Below are 22709 nucleotides of genomic sequence, written 5' to 3' on the forward strand. Positions count from 1 at the left end.
ACAATAACATGTCAGTACATAGAACAGTATGAACCATCAAAAAGATGTATGTAACTGGACCTGGTAATTTTCAAGTAACCAAAATAGCTGACATTGTCTTGCATTCTACCTACCTATTGCAACCCATAATCATATAAACTCTTCATATTCAAAATCTAGTGGAACTCCAGCTAAAAAATCAATCCATTCTGCATCATCAGTGGCCCTTGTGCATGTTGCCATGTTGTGTCTAAGACCACCACAACGAGAAAACCTTTTTTGCACTGGAACCCCCTCTCCTTTAGATCGCTTTCTTTTCTTCATTGGCCTGCCAGGCATGATGACCTCATCAATGGGTGGTTTGACCATGATTCCATCAAAAACCCAAACTCATTGTTCTTTACCTCTTATTGGTTTCCACTCTTCTCGATAAGTGTCCATCATAGTTTCTTTTGTGTACCAATGCAAGCAATAGTCATATACAAAGAATTTACTGTCATCGATTGCCTTCATAGCATGGCTACAAGGAAGACCAACTTGTTGGAAGAAACCACAAGTACATGTCTTGTTGAATAGGTCTGCAGTGTCAGTACGATCTATACTTACAATAGAGTAAACATACTCATGAGTTGCCCTCGAAGCTGTGAACGGACGACTAACGTATCTTGAACTGACAATCACATCATCCACATATTTGGTCAGTTTGCTCTTAAGCTTTGAAGCCATCAGCCTATAGTCATAGAAGTGTTTGATTATGTTCAACCGAATTCCATTCAGAAGAGATGTAACAGGCATTGCTCGCTCTGACAGTATCATCTTGTTCCAGCTCTCAATGTGATTTGTATAGCAAATAACATACCTTCTCATTAGAGCAAATGCACAGGACCATGACTATCTTGGAATCTTAACAAGTTTTGCGAACCCCTTCGAATCGCTACAGGATATGTGACTCAGGATTCTAACAAAATCAGCTTTCTCATTAGTTTTAGCCGCCCTCTTCACCTTCCCTTTTGTGTCTTCTTTACTGACATTGTTTGAGATGTGTTGTGCACAAAAGCAATGTGTAGCATTAGGAAGGATTTTAGGCACGGCTTGAAGAATGTTTTGCTGCCTATCAAACATAAGCACAAATTTCTCTTCAGTCCCAATGACATGGTCTCTCAACTTCTCAAGAAACCAATCCCAGTGTTCATTATTTTCTTTCGGGACTATGGCAACTGCAATTATGAAAACGTGGCTGTCACCATAAGCAGCTAGAGCGGTGATGATAACTGACTTGTATCTACCTTTCATGAATGTCCCATCAATTATAATCAACTTACGGAGATATCTTTTGTAAACACGGACAGTTACCCCATAACACAAGAAAATGCGTTCAAACCTGTGCTTAAGAGATGACGACGTCAATAGCTCGGTGTAACAATCTGGATCAACCCTTTTAAGTTCTTTGCAGTAATTTGGCAACATTTGGTACGACTGAGAGAAGTTTCCCCTTATCTACACAAAAACAAGGCAAACCAATGTAAGTTATCTGTTGCTACATATCCACTAAGTATTTGCTGATTGTTTGAAGTCTGATACCTTCTGCATTGCAATTTCTTTGGCTTTCCATGCAACTTTATAAGATACTTTGGTATGGTGTGAGTTCTTCACCTCCAGCTGCAACTGTCATGGACACAATTCCACGTTGTCCTTCAGTTTTGACAATAACTTCTGAGACCCACTTAGCATTTGCTTGTCGATTAGTTGCAACAGCTTCATCTTGTGGACAAGTGTGTCCCTCTGTCAAGGTTATAAAAACCCATATATCATAACCAGTGGCCGGTTTTGCATACATATGAAATGCACATCCAACAGCCTTACACTTTATCACCACCCTTTCAGGAGCAGTACTTGCACGACGCAAATCAAACATGTTTGCTATTGCATATAACTTCATGTCTTTGATGAGATCATCTCGAGTAGGGTAGTGTTGTCTAACTTTAGGAGGGATAAACTTCACCTGAAAATGAGCAGGAGTAACATCCAAACCAGTACCTTCAGGGGTCTTCGGACTATGGGAAGAGTCGAGATTTTGACATCTTTAATATAAGTCTTCGGATTTCAGGTCAATAGGTGAAACTACCACAACATCAACCATTCCCTCCAAATCAAAATCAAATTGACTTTGTCGTCCTTCGCCATTCTTAGTAATTGTCATAGGCCCCCCCCCCCCCCCCAAAAAATTTCTTCACCACGGTTCGGAGTAGACCATCGATCACCATCATCTCCATCCAATACCTGGACTTCACTATCATCATCATCATTAACAGGTCCATCCAATACTACCACATCTTCTTCTTCTATTTCAACATCATGTAGTATTTCAACTTCATCTCCATCAACCACAATCTTATCAATAGTTCCATTGGTGGCAATTCTATATTCGTTAGGAACGACCACTACATTTCCATACGGATTTTGGCTATCAAAGTCATCATAATCAGGTTTATCAAGATCTTCAACACCAGTTTCACCAAAGTCCGCATTGGATTTTGTTGCAATATAGTAATGAAGAATATATCATCAACAAGACTATATGATACTTGAAACATAGAAACCACGTACCTTCAAACAAATCAGGAAGTATAGTTGCTTCTATTCTATCTGAAAAGATTTCCGGTGAACTTCCCGCTTCAATTGACACTTCCTCAGGCCAAAAATCTATGTTTCAACCAACACTCAGTAAGTACACATACCATTATCAGCAATATGTTCTTTAAGCACATGTGGTCCAACTCTCACCTGCCATGATCTTTTTGAATGTCGACAAGCTGTGAGGTTCAACAACTTCATGAATCTTATCATGTTCCACTTGATGAACACCACTTGTCTATTGCTCAAAGGGATTATCTAGTGAGCATAACATGGTCAAAAGAACATTCAGTTCATAACTATCAGCAATCATGCCCTTTACTATCACTAAATACAATATAAAAAAGTAGAATTATGAACCTATTGTTTCGTCCACAAGTTGTAATGGTTTGGCACAGGTTTTTGTACAAGCTAACATATTTTCTTTCAAAAAAGTTTGTTTTCGCGGAGAAGGGCCTGTAGGAATCTCTTTCCATTCATATGAAATATTTTCATTCATGGCTTCTCTCTGGGAAACACTTGTAGGGATCTGTTATTTAATCAACTGAATAGCTACTTTTTTCTTTTTCATACTCAGTGCACCAGGAGTAGATGTTGTAGCTCTTCGTGGTCCTTGAGAAGGTGGTGTTACAACACACGCAACCTTGATAACCCAAACTCGCATAGCTTTGGTCGGGTTCTTCTTCTGTCTCATAATCATGTTGGCATAATTAGTTTGTTCGTCGATTCGATAAGGGCACTTGTTCATCAAGTACCGCAAAGAGAAACTCGGCCACCTACTCAAATTTACAGTTTCCACAAGACTAATGAATCTTTCATAAAAAATGTCGACATCACACACTCTCAATTTCACCTCACCTCCAACATACTTCATCACCCCATGTTTGTCTGCTTTCATCTCACCATCATAATGAATAAGAACATCGAAGGAAGCACCTGTAAGAGTTCTCACATTGAATACAATATAAAAGTTATCGCATTTAATACTGTTACACTTTTATGACAATAATATTCTATAAAAACCTTAACAGCAACGAAAGAATCAACATGGAAACCCGAGAAACATTGAAACCTATAATATTTACTTGAAAATAATGATAGAACATCAACACTACATTGAAACAAAACCCAACAAACCAAACTCTACAGCTCAACATCCAAAACGAGATAGATAAGTTTTTAAAGGGTAAGTTAAAACAAAACCTACCTTTTTTATGTGAATGTGTGATGTTCTCCTCCATTTCAAATAGGAGGGAGGAAGAAAAAACCAAGAAAACCTTAAACAAAAGTGGATACTTGTCTAAACTTTTGAAGGTTGGACCAAATATCGAGGTTCATGTTAGGGTACTATTCCCATTTTTGTAAAATGAAAATAAGTAATGGGTATAAATAATGTTGCTGACATTAGTTATAACAATTGCTACATAATATGTCCAACTTAGCTTCAACTACTTCATTTATATTTTTATCCAAATCCGTCGGCGATACGTATCACTAGGGTAATCGAACAGCTAATTCGTTGAGGTCAGTCACAATCACCAAGTACACCCAGAGATTGCGTGTACCAGGTAGGTCAAAGAGTGTAGCAGTTCTACGTCTGTTTTGTCCCAAAATACAACCAAAGGCAAAACAGTCAAAAAAACCTTTGAAAAGTCAAAATGTGTGGGCGTGGTCTAATTGAGAAGGAATTGACATTATCATGGTCTAATTGAGAAATTACCTTTGTCTCAGTCCCCTCTTGCCCTTAAAGTAACCTTGAGGTACTCTATTAACTAAGATAGAGAACATAGGAGAAGTGAAACACATGCTGATCCAACTAAGACAATGTTAGATATATTCAATTGAGTAGATTTTTGGTGGGGGTGTTTTCCATAATGAGATCATGAGATGTATACATCTAAAAAAAAAATAGTCCTCAATTCATTTTGTAAGTTTACTTTTAAGAGTGGAGTAACTTTGGAATCAGTATAAAGTGGAGTTCATAACTTCATTAAACATCCCCTTATATTAACTGCACAGTTTAATTTCCAACAACAGTTCCAGCCCCATTCCTGCACCATTAAATATGAGATTTTCAGAACAAAAATATATCATTTCCAAACACATTAAGGGCTGAACTGGCTGGCTATGCCCGTTCTTAAATACGATACGAAATTACGAAGTAACGGTTGAACTTCATGTATTCATAAATGTGGAGTTTGGTTATCAAGAAAATTCTGATATCTCCGACTGTTTCAAGTGATTATCAAGAAAATTCTGTATCAGGGAGTACTATGTATTCAAAAGATCAACTTACACCAAGATCCGAAGGCTAATTCATTGAAACTCTGGTTAACAGGCTTACCGCACGAAGGTGAGGGCATGCGGCAATCGGATAGGATCGGCTATAAATACTGCTTGCCATCCTTGAGAGTTGAGACGACATATCACCATTTTTTATTTTTTAAAATTGTTATTGGGTTACAGAAAGAATGCATGAGCTAAGATAATTTCACAATATAATTGTGGCCATATTTTGAATTTAAGATTTAGTTGTTATTTCTTTCAGGGGGTTGCATTCTGCCCAAGAATCGGCAACTGCAATTACTTGAGCACAATATATAGTTGCCCACTCTTTTGCTTTAGGAAGATTAATGTACTCGGTCTTTTTAAAACAGCATGCCAACATCATATATATCAAAGTTTAATAAAGGCAAAACCAATTTCACCAGTAGCATATAAGAGCCAAAATGAAACTAATTCACTCCTAGCAACAGATCTACTTAATTACAGAAGTTCCCTTCGTTACCCTTCTAGTAGTTAACACTACTAGATCTACCAAAAAAGGTTACAACCGAAGTCCCAACTCCCAAGTCCCAACCATACACACAAAATACTTCCAAAACGAACCACAGACCCGAAATAAAGGAACTCTATTCCACCATCAAGTTAGCTAGTTAGGCGACATCTTCAGCAACAAAGTGATAGCCTCCTTCTGAGATGCTTTATGGTTTTCCTTGAAGTTCCATAGCTCCTCTACCACATAACGGCCACTAGGATTATATTCATTCAGCTCCTTCAGAGAAGCACACACGGCTTCGTAGACCTCAGAGCCAACATCTTCGTTGAGATCATTCAGCTTCTTATCCTCTTCATCAATAACTAACTACAAATCTAAAAATCATCAAATTTGCTTACACAAAAAAAATTCATACATCAAATTCGCTAACATAAAACGAAGTAGTTTCATAGTCACTTACCCATGTTCCTCTTCCTCATCCGTACCGCAGTGGACAACTTTAAACGGATACCAATTAGAGTCTCCCAAACGAGTTTGCCATAAAGAGCAAAGTTGAGCTGCTTTGTCATCAGCAATATTAGAAGGATATTTTCGATAACATGCTATTCGAAATGGTTTGATGTCTAGATCACCCATATGCTTCACTCCAATTGCTAGATAATCTTTCCAACCCTACATATACACAACAAAACAAAAATTATTTCACAGCTTTAATCTTATCTGGAAGTTGAGAGAAAAGAGTGGGGAGAGCGCAGAGAGAGAGGAAGGACTTCTCACACTTATCATTGCTTTACGAGCTTCATTGAGTTCATCACTGTCCTGGCGCTGTTTCACAATCAAAGCCTTATTCAAAGCCTCCATGTCTGCCATATCCTTGGTCATTTCTTCCAGTTTTTTATGGAGCTCATTATTAGGTGTCTTCCTGCTTATACTCCTCCTTAGGGAAATGAGTTCATCCTGTAAAGATTGCTGAAGTCGTTCTAGTTCACTTACTCTCTTTTTTGTAGCATCATCCACAACCTGCATTACCAAAACAATTTTTTTTCACAATGTACAGATAACTAGACGCAAGTGTGTGGGATAAATAATTTTGAGCTCTTAAAAGTGGTTAGTGAGAGTTTAATTGTGGAGCAACGGCATATGAAACCCTACCTGTCTTGGCGATCTTGGTTTGGATCGCTTTGTAATTGATTCTTCTGGACTATAACTATCTTTAGCTCTTGTGGTCTTAGAAGCCATTGAGAAATTCTAGAAACTATAAGATGAAAACAACTTCAACTTTCAATTAGTAGTGTATCTTGTGGAGAACATTATGAACCGAATCCTCAGTGTATATATAGCCCTTGGGGAAGTTTCTGGATTTCAATAGATTCATTGTTAGTTACTAGGCACTGCATGCTTACTTTTTCGGTTGATCGATGAACTTGGCACCGCACGAAATCTGGAGCCCAGAGCCTAGCTAGATACTTGTAGAGTTGTAGGACAGTGACAAAATGGATCATCATCATTACATATCTGATATCTGGCCATACGCAAAGTACATTTAATTTATTTTCATCAACAGTTCCAAGTTCCAACCCGATTCCAAGCATGAAACTGAACAGTATGATTTATATTCTGGACATAAATCTGCTCCTTGATGGGGTTCCTTGATTCTGGACCATTAATATGAGCTTTTCAGAACGAAAATATGTCATTTTCAAACACTACACAAGCGGGCCTGAAGTCTTGGCCGGCTATGCTCGTTCTTAAATATGAACAGGGTTGAAGATCTTGTATTCATAAAATATGGAGTTCAATTTTGATAGGTGATTCTGATAGGTTATGGCGTCAATGTGCTCCAAACCTATCTGTAACTAACTCATAATTCGTTGGAAATCTACATATTGACAAAATCTAAGATGTCCAAAAATAGGAAGAAAAATTCATCAACATCAACAATTAATGAATTATGTGGATTAGACCCTATCCAAAACACAAAATTATCAAAAGGGGAATACAAAACGACCAATCCAACCTGTTTGTATTAGTTGCAACTTGCAAGAGTTTTGTTACCAGTAAAAATGAGTCAAGCGCACCAAACTAAAATTAGGAATATGATACGATAATTTGGTCAACAGATAATCCTTCTAATTGGCATAATAGCAGGATAAGACAATTGTTTCAAATTTACAAAACGAGACAACAATGCCGGTTCAAACCTGATTAAATTCACCATCTATAAAAACCGTAACTTCTTATCAACTATTTTCTTGATAAGAACTCTTTTTCTTCGCGCCACTTTCGATCAAACCAATCTTTCTTTAAGAGTTTGCTTATAGTCGACTTTGCTAGACCTTCCTGTATAATGATTATGAATAAATCAAGCGTACTTATGGCTACGTCTTCGATGGCTTTCGTCACTTTAATCTTTGCTTATGCTATTTACAAGGTGGTCTGCGATCATAATGTCGACTATCAGTGTATATTCCTTCAAATTAGAACTAATTGTTCATCAAATTGATGAGAAAGTCCCATACCATTTTCTCTGACAGTACTAACAACATTGTTATTGGTTTAACTTTGAATTAACAATGCAAATATCAAACCCCAAACATCAAGTACATTCCTCTACGTCTTCCATTAAAAAATCAAATTTCATTTCCTTTTAGTAAGCTCAATCGTGTAAAATCATCCCTTTAGTATATTCATTCATATATATATATAGTATAGTCGGCACATGCCATGCACATATCAACTTATGCAAGTATTATATATATATACCTCACGGAGAAGAATAAATTCATTCATTATTTTCTCTTAGATTTATTCTCTTACATGGTATCCAGAGACTAGGTTCTCAAACCCTAGCTTCCGCCGTCGTTTCTCCTCTGTCTCTTAAGTTTGTCCTTCTCTTTAGTGGTAGCTTCCTCTTTCATTCATCTGTTTGTTCTTCTTCTTCTTGTTTTCCAGAAATCTTCTTGTTAGTTCTGGTTTGTTGCAAAAAAAAAAAACTGAACTGCAGAGAACTGTTTGAAGAAAGCTCAAAAAGAATCAGAAATCAAATTCTATGGCTTCTAACAGCACCCTTTCCTCAACCTCAACTACATCAGTGGAATCCACCCTTTCCGGCTCTTCTTCGGGGACCTCTAATGTCTCCGTCTCTGCTGGACAGCATGTCTCTCTTTCGGCACCAAATGTTGGTCATTTTCTGAAGTTATCCAGTGACAACTACATCACTTGGTTGCGCCAAATGAAGCCATTTTTGTATGGCCATGACTTCATGAAATATGTGGATGGCTCTCATCCTACACCACCTCGTACCCTTCCTGGTTCTACCGAGGGCACCACCATTGCTAATCCTGCCTTTATGCAATGGTTCCAGACAGACCAGCTGATCATTAGTTACATTACCTCTACTTTGACGCAGAGTATGTTGGCTCTCTTAAGTGATATCACCACCTCACAAAGGATCCCCTTCACATAAGTTCAACTTATGTGAAGGGTCAATTCTATTAATATATTAGAGGCTCATATATGTCAACACCTTCCTGGTTTCACCGGTAGGAGTTGAACCCGAGACCTCTCGAAACCAAAGGGCTTTGATACCATGTTAAATTGTTACCAACTTATGTGAAGGGTCAATTTACCATGTTAAATTGCCAATTTCTCCATAAGCTCGAACTTATGTGAAGGGTCAATTCTATTAATATATTAGAGGCTCATATATGTCAACTTTAACATCTTCACCGGTAGGAGTTGAACCTCGAGACCTCTCTCCAGATTTCTCCATAAGCTCGAACTTATGGAGAAATTGGCAATTTATTAATATATTAGAGGCTCATATATGTCAACACTCCCGACATCGCCGAAATACAATTAGAAGGACCTCTTCACCGGTAGAGTTGAACCCGAGACCTTCGAAAACCAAAGCTCGATACCATGTTAAATTGCCAATTTCTCCATAAGCTCGAACTTATTGTATCATATCAGCAAACAAGTTTAGAAGAGCCACATGGTAAACTCTAGCTTGTAACCTAAGTAGGGGCTAAAAATTGGATGTAAGGTTGGGGCGTGCTTTCTTGTACACGTAGTTGCCCACTTGAGCGCGCACAATATGCGTACCAATGTCAACAATATGGAGTTCACTTCGGCGTCATTTTGCTCAACAGTCCACAGCCAATGCAGCTAATATGCGATTCCAACTCTATTCTCTTTCTCGCGGGACTCAAACTGTCTCCCAATACATGCAAGAAGCAAAGACTCTCAGCGACTCGTTGGCAGCAATTGGTCAACCGGTTCATAATAGGGAACTGGTTACAAATATTATGCGTGGATTAGGATCAGAATTTCACACCATTGTGACTACTATTCTCAATGGTGGGGAACTTCCAGAGTATGAGGATCTACGGGCACTCCTTCTCACTTACGAGACTCAGATTACCCACTCAACTCCTACTTCTACACCGGCAGCATTTTTATCCTACAATCCTTCTACAGCTGCCCTTCAACCCCATCCTCCTCAAAATCAGAAAAATTGGCACAAGGGAAAGAAGTGAAACAACAAGAATCAACGAGGTCACAACTACTCTCAGCAGTCTTACCAGAGTTCCAAGTACTGCCCTCCAGGTCCTGGAATCTTAGGTGCATATCCAGTTATATGTCAGCATTGTGGCCAACCCGGTCATACCACACCTGCATGTAGGCGTTACTCCTCCCCTCCCATTTCTCTTCAGCCTGCCTTCGCTGGAATACAGACTGTCCCACAGCCTGGCATACCTGCTGGTCCACAGTTCCTCTCTTAATTCGGCCAGCCTCAGTACCCCTCCATGGCATGCCAGATGACTCCACAAGTTGATCCTAATTGGTACCCTGACACTGGAGCTACACATCATATGACAGGCAACTCAGACCTCTTGCAGTATCGTGCTCCTTATAGTGGTAATGATTATGTCATTCTCGGTAATGGATCTTCTCTTAGCATTCAAAACACTGGTAGCATTCCTATTACTCTAGGTACACATAAGGTTAGCCTTCACAATGTCTACCATTTTCCTGCCATGACCAAAAACTTGCTTTCTGTTACTAAATTTACTCACGACAACAATGTCAGCTTTCACTTCACTCCACATGGCTATTACATTACTGATTTATCTTCTAGTGTTCCTCTATTTCAGGGCCCATGTAAAGATGTTTTATACCCACTTCCTCTTGCACCATCAAATTCCACTGCTTTAGCTGCTCTTTCATCTACAACTTGGCACAATCGCCTTGGTCATCCCAATACCAAAGTGCTTTCTTTCTTAGGTAGTAACAAATTGTTAAAGTTCTGATTTTCAGCTTAAACACTATTTTTGTAAAGGCTGTGCTTTGGGTAAATCCACACCTTCCTTTTAAGAATAGTAATGAAATAAGTGCCACCTTTCCCTTCTCACTTGTTCACAGTGATGTATGGATGTCTCCAGTAGTTTCTGTTTCTGGCTTCCGTTATTATGTTTTATTCATTGATGACTACACTCGTTATACTTGGATATTTCCTATGAAACACAAGCATGAAGTACTCACTCACTTTCAAACCTTCCATAATTGTGTTCAAAATATCTTAACACTACAGTCAAATACTTTCAAAGTGATGGTGGTGGCGAGTATGTTAATAATCCATTTGGCACCTATTGCCGACAAATGGGTATTCATCATAGACTTTCTTGTCCTCACACATCAGAACAGAATGGTTTAGCCGAACGTAAGCATCGTCACATTGCTGACATGGCCCACACTCTTCTTGCCACTGCTCATGTCCCTCTCAACCTTTGGGTAGAGGCCGTTTCCACTGCTGTTTTTCTCATTAATCGGCTTCCATCCCCTCTCCTTCAGTGGACCAACCCCTACGCTCGGCTTTTTGGCCACTCACCCTCTTACTCGGATCTCCGCACCTTGGTTGTGCTTGTTATCCGCATATCAGTGATTATAATGCTAATAAGATCTCACCACGAGCTGTTGAGTGTCTTTTTAGGTTACGGTGCTCAACATAAGGGGTACAGGTGTCTTGACTTGGCGACCAACCGTCTCTACATCTCTCGGCATGTCAAGTTTGAAGAGACCTCCTTCCCATTTGCACAGAGTTCTTCGTACAAATCCTCGGCTTCTAGTACTGAGTATGTGGAATTAGATCTTACTCCCATTGTTACACCTACAGTGCAACCTTTTGTGTCTCCAGTTGCTTCCACGCCAAGTGTACTGCCAGATCAACCTCCGCTCCATGCGGCCCCTTTGTTTACCTATCAGAGGCGTAATGTTCCTTCCACACAAGCAGTGTCTCCCTCACCTGAGGCTGATTCTTCATCTACATATGTGTAGTCACACTCTAATTCTGACTCTATGGTTATGGTTGACTCTCCTACAACGGTGGAGCCACCCTCTGCTCCTCCTCTCACTACAACTCCTTCTGAGTCGAACCATCCACCTCCATATGCTACAAGGTTACATGATGGCACCTTATGACAGGTACAATGGACAGATGGCACAGTCAGATACCCACTCCCCAAAGCACTTGCTGCCAAGCTTACTACTGCCTCCAAGGAACCAACATGTTACTTTCAGGCTGTGAAGCATCCTGCATGGAGATCTGCTATGACTGATGAGTTCAATGCGTTGCTCAAGAACCATACATGGTCCCTTGTGCCACCCTCTTCTACTCAAAACACTGTTGACTGTAAACGGGTGTTCAGATTGAAGCTTAAGGCAGATGGTTCTATAGAGCGACCCAAAGCCCGTCTAGTGGCCAAAGGTTTTCATCAACAACCGGGTATTGATTATGACGAGACCTTCAGTCCGGTTGTCAAACCAGTCACGATTCGTACAATTCTGAGTATAGCGACCTCTAATGGTTGGTTTTTGCGTCAACTTGATGTGAAAAATGCCTTTCTTCATGGCCATTTATCTAAGACTGTGTACATGACCCAGCCACGTGGCTTTGTCGACCCTCGGTATCCTCATCATGTGTGCCGCCTACATAAGGCCATCTATGGGCTCAAGCATGCCCCTCGGGCATGGTTTCAAAGGTTCAGCACTTTCTTACTCCAATTTGGGTTTACACAGAACCGAGCAGATGACAGCATGTTTGTATATCGAGTAGGCACTCAACTTATGATTCTCCTTCTTTACGTGGATGACATTGTTCTCACTGGAAACACACCCGCTTTAATCTCTTCCTTTATCTCCACCCTTGGGCGCGAGTTCGAGATCAAGGACCTTGGTGCTCTCCACTACTTTCTGGGTATTGAGGTCCTACCTATGAAACTTGGCTTGCACTTATCACAGACTAAGTACACTATGGAGATCCTTCAGTGAAGTAACATGCTTGATTGTAAACCTTGTGGGACTCCTCTAAGTGCCAAGACTCAACTTTCAGCTACTAATGGTACTCTCTTACCAGATGCATCTGAGTTCTGACATCTAGTTGGTTGCCTCCAGTATCTCACTCTTACACGGCCCGACATCGCATTTGTTGTCCATCACGTTGCTCAATTTGTTAGTTCTCCCCATATAGATCATCTTCTTGCGGTCAAGAGGATATTGAGGTACCTTAAGGGTACCTTGGAATTTGGCTTGGTTTTTCGGCCATCTAATGGTACTCTTTCCATCCATGCCTATTCTGATGCAGACTAGGCTGGTTGTCCGGATACTCGTCGCTCCACTACTGGTTATTGTGTGTTCTTGGGTCCAAATCTCATCTCTTGGACTGCAAAGAAGCAGCACACCGTCTCACGCTCTAGTGCTGAATCAGAATATCGTGCACTTGCTCATGTTTGTGCTGAGACAGTGTGGATTGGTTGTCTTCTATCTGATCTTCAACTTCTTTTCTCTAGACCGATCACACTCTATTGTGATAATCTCAGCACCACCTACATGGCTTCTAATCCAGTCTTTCATGCTTGCACAAAGCACATTGAACTGGACTACCATTTTGTTAGGGAGCGTGTTGTTTCTAGCACTCACCTTGTTCGCTTTGTTCCCTCTGTTGATAAAACTGCAGACATCCTTACTAAAGGGTTGCACAAGCACCGCTTTCAGCTTCTACACTCCAAACTTGTTCAGCAGAGACCGCCAAGTTTGCGGGGGAGTGTAAAAGCATCCCTTTAATATATTCATTTATATGGTATTTGTGTTAGTATAGTCGCACATGTCAACTTATGTAAGTATTATATATATACCTCACGGAGAAGAATAAATTCATTCATTAATTTCTCTTAGATTTATTCTCTTACAAATCATATACCATACCGTACTTTACTATCAATCTATTATCTAAAAACAAATCAAAAGAATAAAAAATACGTCTAAGCTACAAATCATGAAAACAAAACAAACCCAAATCATGAAAACACAAAATTCAAAGCACCCAAATCATGAAAACGAAAAAATATCAAACACCCAAAGTTTTAAAACTATAAAAAAAAAACATCAAGTATCACTAAAATAATAAAACCCCATCACTTGATACTTCAATTCAAAGAACCCCAACTTATTAAATTAACTCATTAGTCAATACACTGAATTGAAGAGTTTGTAAGAGGAATAAACTTACACAAAATCTTCCTTCTTCTTCTCTGGATTCTCTAGCTTTGTGTTGATGAATTTGGAGTGGGTTAGAGAGACGAGAGTGAGAGATGAGTTATTGATGAGAATGAGAGAGAGGAGTTAAGAGAGAGAGGAGTCATCGGCAGCAATTGAAAGAAGAAATCTAAACTAAACAAGTTATCATAGTTAGGAGTTGAGATAGAGAGAGAGATGAGTTTTGAGGATAGACTGATGAAAACCACGCCAAATGACATTTTGGGCCACTCGAAAAAAGTCGTCCCAATTCGCTCCCGCTCACTCGACTAGGGCTTTGGTTGGGTGAAGGAGAAGGAGAGAGAAATGGGTTCCAGGCAGAGAGGGAGAGAGATACTGGAGAGAAAGAGTGTTCGGCGAAGAAGAAATTAAGAGAGATTGAGGACAGACAGACAGAAACCAGCCAAACAACATTTTGGGCCAGATACCCCCTGCTCAGAACGTTCGCGCTCCGCTCACTTGATTAAGTCATTTTTGCAGAATCAACATATTTTTGCATAATTAAAACAAAGTTTTTCCAAATTAATTTACAACCATATAAATTGTATTTCTACATGAATTTTCCAATCACTTGGCATTCAACTTTGCGTAATTAACTAATTATCTTGGCAAACTTAAGATATTTAAATAAAAAATTTATTCATAAAATAATATAAATTACATTATAAAAAAAAAGGTTTTGGAACACAACACAAATTAAAATGGTAAGAAATAAGCACAACACAAGGAGGTACAATTTCAATCGAAATCGTCGTTGTCGCATTGGGTGTAGTCTAGGTTTCTTGATACACCGGACATACGTGTTTGTATGTCCTCTACAATTTGACGTTTTGCTAACTTATACCACATTTTCTCCTTTGGTGTCATACCTGAAGTACTTGTACGCATGCTTTTTGTCTCCCACTCCAATCTCTCGAGGGTTGGCTCCTTCTCTTTTCCTTTACCACGTGAATAATTTTTTTTTACTAAATTCGTAAACTTCATAGGCTTTTTTGCCGCAGGTGCGTGAGTTTTCATTAGCCTCCATCGTTCGTCAAGAATATTCTTCATAGTGGATGCATTTTGTGACTAAGCTCTTTTGTCTCTCCCACGTACCCTTATCGACGAATGATTTCTTGGCACCTTGTAATAAGGGTGAGGCAAAATTCATGTTGTTAATTGAGAAGCCAGGTGTCAGTGGGACTTCATGTAGGGCCCATTTCTGGTTCTTTCAAAAGTTCCCATGTCTGATCCATGGTGAAATTTTTGTGACCGGCTGACCTTTCGAAATACATCTGTTTTGCTTGTGCCATTAATTAAAAAAATATATATACAAACTGTAAACAAAATGAAATACAAATTAAATTAAGAATACTTATAAATTTACAATCAATGTTTACAATATATGCTTCATTTGCTCCAAAAATGCTAAAAGATTCAGCTTGATAGACAACCACGAAACAAAGTTATAGCTTTGTTGATCATGCCCCAACGACTTTCCAAGTTTTTCTTGGTTCGATCAATATAACTGTATTTCAATCTCTGTCTCATAATGATTCATAATATTGTTCCAAAATATATTGTAGGACTGGTTGATCCTGGTGATTGGATAAATTGAAAATTATAATCATGCTTCAATCAAAATTGTATACTCCATTAGGTTAAACGATGATTCATTGCTATAAAACAAACTTGGAGGAAATGAGGAAAAAACAGAGAGAATGATAAACTTTTATTTGTTTTCTCAAAGAGAATGAGAATGAGAAACTTGGTATAAATTGTATTCATGAAGATATATGTATTTATATGTATAACTGAAAAATGATAAATTACTAATTTTGTTATCTTCAAAAAGTCTCCAATATTCAATATCCCATAAATAAGCGGCGACAGAGTGTATCTGACATTTTTTAATGCTTATCTGAATTGATTTCACTTTTTTGTCTGTAAAGTCAGGAAATAAATGGGGTACATGCTCCAATCTCCAATCTCCAATATCTAATCTAATTCAATCCAATCCAATCTACGCTTATCTAAATTGATTGTAGATTGGAGATTGGATATTGGAGCATGTACCCCATTTATTTTCCAACTTAACCAAAAAAGTGAAATCAATTCAAATAAACATCAAAGAATGACACATACACCCTATCGCCGCTTATTTATTGGAGATTGGAGATTTTTTTAAAGATTACAAATCTAATAATTTATCATTTTTCAGTTATTTACGTATGTCTTCATGAATACAATTCACACCAAGTTTCTCATTCTCTTTGAGCAAACAAACAAAAATTTCTCATTCTCTCCGTTTTTCCCTCATTTCCTATAATTTTGTTTTCTAGCAAAGAAATCCTCGTTTAATCTAATGGAAGACACAATTTTGATTGAAGAACCAATCCCCGATTAACCAGACCTACAATATGTTCTGAGATAATATTGTGAATCATTACGAGACAGAGAGATTGAAGTACAATTATAATGATCGAACAAAGAAAAGCTTGAAAAGTTGTCCATCAAGCCAAATCTTTTAATATTTCTAGAGCAAGCGAATCACATATTGTAAGTACTGATTGAAATTTACTAGTATTCATAATTCAAATTAATATTTCATTTTGTTTACAGTTTGTATAATTTTTATTTAATATATGGTGCAAACAAAACAGATGTATTTCGAAAAGTTAGCTGGTCACAAGAATTTCACCAAGGATCACGCATGAGAACTTTTGAAAAATAACCAGAAATGGGGTCCACATGATATCCTATAGATCATTGTCACCAAGTACGGTACGGGTTTAAAATGGTGTATTTGAAAAAAAACTTAATTCGTGTTTTAAACGAAACGTCTCGGGAAAAAAACGGAAAAAACGTAGGACATAAAAAACGGGTTTAAAACGTATAATACGTAAAAGAAACGGTAAAAATCGATGATTAAAAATATAATAGATAAGGAGTTTGATTTTTTATAAGAGTGAAAAAAAAATAGACACATAAAATAAAAATAAAAATAATACAAATGAAAGAAAATTCAAATACATGAAAGTATCAAATTATAATTACTACCTTCAGTACCAAAACACGACTCTAAATAAGATAATACTAATTACCAACCATAATGGCATAATCAAGTTCTACAAATAAGTTAATAACTTTAAATTTTCCAATTAATTATTAATAGTCCAAAGCAAAATAGAACTGTCTCAATAAGTCAATCTAACGCCCACTATTCAAAAAGGTAAACTCTAAAACCCTTTTTCCTTCTCGTGCTTTCTTAAAAAAAAAAAAAAAAAAAAAATTTAAAACAGGAGATTTTCAAAATCTCGGGTTTTAAATGTTTTTTAAGTTTAAAACGGGTTTTTTTTTAAAACCCGGATTTTAAACTGGAACCAGACGCCTTGCCAATATCTCGGGTTTTAAACTCGTTTTTTTCAAAAAAAAGCCGACCGAATTTGGTGACAATGCTACAGATACCTGATATCTTAATTAACATGAATTTCACATCAGTACATCACCCGCGTCGGTCAACATAGGTGTTGAGATTGGGGCAACACCTGATTCTGAGGTGCCCGTCACTAAGGGTATGTGGGCGAGACAGACCAAAACAAGTCAAAAGAGCTAAATCATAGAATGTATCCAATCTAAAGAATATTAAAAAAATATTCTCAACAAGCAAGGGAGGCTATTGAAAATTCACATAACCGCAGCAAAAAAGTCTATAAAGTTTACAAATCTAGTGAAAAAAATTCTTCATGTGGTAAAGAAAAAGAGAATAGCTAACCCTCGAGAGACTGGAGTGGGAGAAAAAAATCATTACTACAAGTACTTCAGGTAAGACATCAAAGGGGAAAATGTGGTATAAGTTAGCAAAACGTCAAATTGTGATAGACATACAAGCACGTATATCTAGTGTATCAAAGAACATTCACCCAATGCGAAGACGAAGATTCTGATTGAAATTGTATCGCCCTTGTGTTGTTTATTTTATGCAATTTTAATTTGTGTGGGGTGTTATGTATCTTGTATTATTTTATGAATAAATTTTTTATTTAAATATTTTAAGTTTGTCAAGATAATTAGTTAGTTACTCAAAGTTGAATGCCAAGAAGTGATTGGAAAATTCATGTAGAAAAACAATTTTTATGATTGTCAATTAATTTGGAAAAACTTAGTTTTACTTATGCAAAAGTATATTAATTCTGCAAAATTGAATTAATCAAGTAAAATGATATATTGGTAATAAAATAGAAATAGTGGGGGTAGTGTAGTAGTTCGTTAATGAATAATTGGCATGTGATTTGGTGGGGACACATACCATTCTACGCCACCTCAACTAACGCCAAATGAAAAACCTTTATGTTTAACTAACTATCAAGTTGGTGATCCAACTTGTCGGCTCTTTTCGATTTGGTGAGTGAACTTTTTTTTCATTCAATTTCACCTCTACTTTCAATTTTTTCCGATTTGGTGATTATGTGAAAATCAAGTTGACAGACGTTAACACTACATTCCACGTGGGCTCGCTCCCATCTCGACTTTGGTTTGAAATTACCAATCCAATGGTCATACTTCATCTGCTTAAATAATAAATACACTTCTTCCCCAACTCATTTCTTCCTTAAAATTTAGTGAGTTCCCAAAAACTCTTTTTTTTTTAATGAAGAAACTCATTATAATCCTTGTAATTTTATTGATTTTTAGTTGGTTCAGTCGGATTTAAACATTCTCATATTGTTTTGGAATGTAATGAAACTTGCTCTGTTTTAGAACTTTTAGAACCTTCACTAGCTTTAGACATTGGTTTGTGAGGCATTCATTCATTCAACACAGATAGAACAACAACATGGACTCGAAACAAAAACAGACTCAACACACATACTTAAACAAGAACATAGACACTCAAAGAAGAACATGGACACGAACAGAGGAAGTGGACTTCAAACTAGAACAACTAGTTGACTCACTTCTTTGATCTCCTTCTTTTTGTTCTTGGTGGTGACAATGCTTGCACCACCTCCCTTAGTTCTTCCTTCTTCGTGCAGTTCCGTTCGCTCGTTGATCTAATCCAATGACTTCGTCCTCCTTTAGTCAATGGCTTCGTTCTCCTTCTTCGACGTTAAGTTTTTAAAAACTTAGGGTTCAATCATTTTTTATTTAAATCATGGCAAGTTCAATCACTTTTTCGCTCAAAACACTTCCAGTCAAGTTAGTGGTACTGATTTCTGAACAGTGCCACGGGTTACAATCTTCTCTCATCAATTTTTTGTTTAATATCTCGAAGCATAGACGTGTGGTAGACTGCAGCAATCTAACGCATCCCAGCAGTATTTTCATATTTTCCAGGTCATTGCATGCCACGTGTGAAAAAAAAATGAATAACCATTGCCAAGTATGAAAAAATTAACGTCTGTCAACTTGATTTTTAAATTATCACCAAATTGAAAGAAGAGGTCAAATTGAATGAAAAAAAAAGTCCACTCACCAAATCGAAAAAAGTTGACAAGTTGGATCACTAAATTGATAGTTAGTTTTTTTTTTTTTTCTACGGTGGCGTAATTTGGTTTTTTTACAAATTGCATACACTAACTCAACTAGCGTACAATGTACTCTGTATTTCTCAGAATTACCTTGTATATATAGAAAGAGTAAACTACGGATATGGAGTAGAAACTGCCAGTTTTGACTCCACTATTATGGGGATATGGAGCCATTGGACTCGGCCTTATTTTTTTTCTCCAGGCTGTGTACATTTGTGCTAGTATGCAGTAATGCAAATCTAGCAAAGCCGGGGAGTCCACCCATTCTCCTTGTCTATCTAATTCCTGATTATAAAGTCAGATCAGAGATGCAACTCTGGGAGGAGACTGATGGCCACTGAGCTATCACATAGCTTAATCTTTTGATAAAAAGAAGTAGAATGTGGTTGTTTGTTCATATGTGGATGCAAATTATAAGGTTATAATGGTAGCTTTACCAGAAAGGAAGGATTAGTCTCACTTTTCAAAACGTAACTTCACCAAATGGTAAGCAGAGAGCTAGAGACTCAATGATGTGATTTGTGCGACAAGATGGGTCCAACCTAGGCGTGCATTAATTATGGCGTCGTATCTTTACTTTCTGGATTTTAGTTTATTTGGAAGGTTTATTATGGTTTCCTTTTGCTTGGAGATTAAGAAACTTATGTATTTAAGGCACACTAGAACCTCTCCTTTTTTCAGTTGTTGTTTTGATAATAAAGAGTTGTTCTCTAGTTAGCCTTTTTATGGCTTTGTTACAAATAAAATTGCTTCCGCATGTATGATTTATATCATTAGGTAATCAAAGCTGGCAAATTCCTTCATCAATCTCTACAAAAGATTTGATTTTTCCTCTTCAAGATCCCATCCCATTTTTCTCATTCTCTTCAATGGCTAGCAGAAAGAAACAGAGAGGACGACCCCATTTGATGAAACAAGAGTTGGGAGGCTTAAAGACAATGTTCACGACATCTCTGAGAAGATGGTTGATGTGAGAAACAATCTTCCCAATGCGGACACTAAAGCTGATAAAATCAATGCTTTGGAGATGATGGTGTCGGCGATTTACAAACTGATACTTGCAAGATGCCTGCAAGTGAACTCCCTTCTTCTTTGGAGGTCAACGATACCGTGAACAGTTATATTGATTCCATGGTTAACCCTTTCTCGGGCACTAGTAAGTACCATCAAGTTATCGACAAAAGTGATGATTTAATGGCTGACGAATCTGATGCTGATGAAGATAGTAAGGCGCTTGTTGAACGCGATGATTCTGACAGCTAGGTTTTGGCTGACTTAAGCGCTAATTGTCAAGATCTACTAGCCCGAAATCAACCAAGGCGTGGCCAGCACCCCACATAGTTGCCCATCTCCCTGGCCTACATAAAACTCTTCCTCCTCATAACAAAGCTTACCAGCACCCCTCATAGTTGCCCATCTCCCTGGCCTACATAAAACTCTTCCTCCTCATAACAGGCTTTTGACATTTTTAATTAATTTTTTTATTTTCGATCGTGATGTTTCTCCTCAACTAGTTTTTTTGGAACACAAAAAAAAAAAAAAAAGTTTGATAAAATCCAAGATAAGAAGAGATGCAAGAATAAAGATGAAAAATGAATTAAGATTAAATGTAGAAAATGTTAGGACATGGAACTTTTTGTTGTTTGCTTGCGGTGCTTTGCTTAATGTGTTTGAATTGGTCATTTTATGAAGTAGAATTGGAATTTGATATCCATGACCCCTCCCAGTTTATCCGTATCCGCAATGACAAAAAAAGGAACATTCTGAAAACCAAAATGGTACATGCAAAAGAAAAATCACCTAGGTCGTGTAGACCAGGGACCTCTCTCTACTCCTTCATTACCGCCTTCCCCATGGCGCAACTTTGGTCCTTTTACGATTCCAACTTATCCACCACCGGTTCCCTAATACCCTAGGGATCCATCCAAAGACCCAGGTATGACGATTTTAATGCACATGATGTGTTTGATCAATCTCCACTATGGCAAGGTAGAAATCAACGTAATCAAGAACCATTTATCATATTGCCTGATTTTTACGTATCTTAGAGCATAGTCAAACCTGTGATATTAAACTTGGTTTTTCTTGTTTTTCTGGTAATATGGATGTTGATGTTTTTGTTGACTGGAGTACGCAATTGAAAAATGTTTTGCCTATAAGAATTTGGATGATTGAAAGAAGCTACAATTAGCAACACAATCAAATTGACTGGTTATGGCTTACTATGGTGGGACGAACTGAATATTTGTTGTGAATCTCGTGGTTATCACAGAGTGTGCACTTTGCAACCATGAATCGTGAGATGTTGTCTCATTTTGTTCCAGAAGATTATCAAACAGATGTTTTTATGAAGTTGCAGGAATTAAAACAGAAGATGAGCACCGTTTAAGAGTATACTGAACAATTTCATCTTTTAAGCTCTTGGGCTGAAGTTCAAGAGACTAATAATCAGCTTATTGGCTGCTATCTTATTAGATTAAAGAAAGAAGTATGTTTGGGACACGCTTACTCTTTATGTTCTGGCATACCTTTATTCCGCTTATAAACTAGCTTCGAAAGCTGAAAAGAAGCACTCTTTCACTTACTCAACAACGTTTACTCCGATCCCAGCATCTACTCCTTCACCATTTAATCAAGGAATTAAATGTTACAAATGTGGTGTGATTGGCCACCGGGATTCAGATTATCCTAAGAAAAAAAAGAATACCACTGTGCAAACTACTGAAGGAGGTGAAAGGCCTAGAGATACAACAAATGAATCAAATCAAATTGTGGAAATTTGTTTGACTGATGCTGCTACTGGCTTGGTACCTGTTTAGCTCAAGGAAGAGATTTTTCTTACACGGGGTGAATGATGTGATTTGTGCGGCCTGATTGGTCCAGCCTAGGCGTCCATTAATTATGGCGTCATATCTTTACTTTCTATTTTTGTTTTGATTTCGATTTATTTGGAAGGTTTATTAGGGTTTTCTTTTGCTTGGAGATTAAGAAACTTATTTATTTAAGGACAGTAGTGCCTCCTTTTTTCAATTGTGGTTTTGAATAACAAAGAGTTGGTCTCAAGTTAGCCTTTTCATGGCTTTGTTACAAATTAAATCGCTTCAGCATACATGATTTCTATCACTCTTCTGTCATCATTGCTAGCCTCAGTGGAAGAATAGGGCTGCTTAATTTTGAATTATGATTATGGGTCATTTACTCTGTTTTGCTATAAA

At 37.7% G+C, this 22709-nt stretch overlaps 2 protein-coding genes across 3 annotated transcripts; both read right to left on the bottom strand.

Moving 5' to 3' along the window:
• Window positions 1–369: 369 nt before the first annotated feature.
• On the bottom strand, window positions 370–795 carry LOC147476318 (uncharacterized). The gene has a single exon (XM_086585694.1). It carries the CDS (start codon window positions 793–795, stop codon window positions 370–372), a length of 426 nt encoding a protein of 141 aa, XP_086441820.1.
• Window positions 796–5258: 4463 nt separating this feature from the next.
• Window positions 5259–8840, bottom strand: LOC147476319 (factor of DNA methylation 2-like). 2 transcript variants are annotated; one of them, XM_086583029.1, is made up of 4 exons: window positions 6545–8840; window positions 6170–6412; window positions 5853–6064; window positions 5259–5758 (listed from the first exon to the last, which is right to left on the bottom strand). In XM_086583029.1, the coding sequence occupies exons 1-4, from the start codon at window positions 6629–6631 to the stop codon at window positions 5755–5757; spliced, it is 546 nt and encodes a 181-aa protein (XP_086439155.1). In that variant the 5' UTR covers window positions 6632–8840; the 3' UTR covers window positions 5259–5754. The 2 variants fall into 2 exon arrangements, with proteins under 2 accessions (XP_086439155.1, XP_086439154.1); XM_086583028.1 differs by having other exon boundaries at window positions 5259–5766; window positions 6545–8834.
• Window positions 8841–22709: the final 13869 nt, after the last annotated feature.

Source organism: Coptis chinensis, chromosome 9 (genome assembly GCF_015680905.1).
Source record: "Coptis chinensis isolate HL-2020 chromosome 9, ASM1568090v1, whole genome shotgun sequence".
Lineage (NCBI taxonomy): Eukaryota > Viridiplantae > Streptophyta > Magnoliopsida > Ranunculales > Ranunculaceae > Coptis > Coptis chinensis.

What these genes read in the sequence shown, in the direction of transcription:
- LOC147476318 (XM_086585694.1), bottom strand. Translation starts at nt 795, where the DNA reads ATGATACTGTCAGAGCGAGCAATGCCTGTTACATCTCTTCTGAATGGA.
- LOC147476319 (XM_086583028.1), bottom strand. Translation starts at nt 6,631, where the DNA reads ATGGCTTCTAAGACCACAAGAGCTAAAGATAGTTATAGTCCAGAAGAA. An exon ending in AACCAAGATCGCCAAGACAG is followed by an intron (nt 6,413 to 6,544) that starts GTAGGGTTTCAT and finishes TTGGTAATGCAG; the next exon opens with GTTGTGGATGATGCTACAAA. An exon ending in CTCGTAAAGCAATGATAAGT is followed by an intron (nt 6,065 to 6,169) that starts GTGAGAAGTCCT and finishes GTGTATATGTAG; the next exon opens with GGTTGGAAAGATTATCTAGC.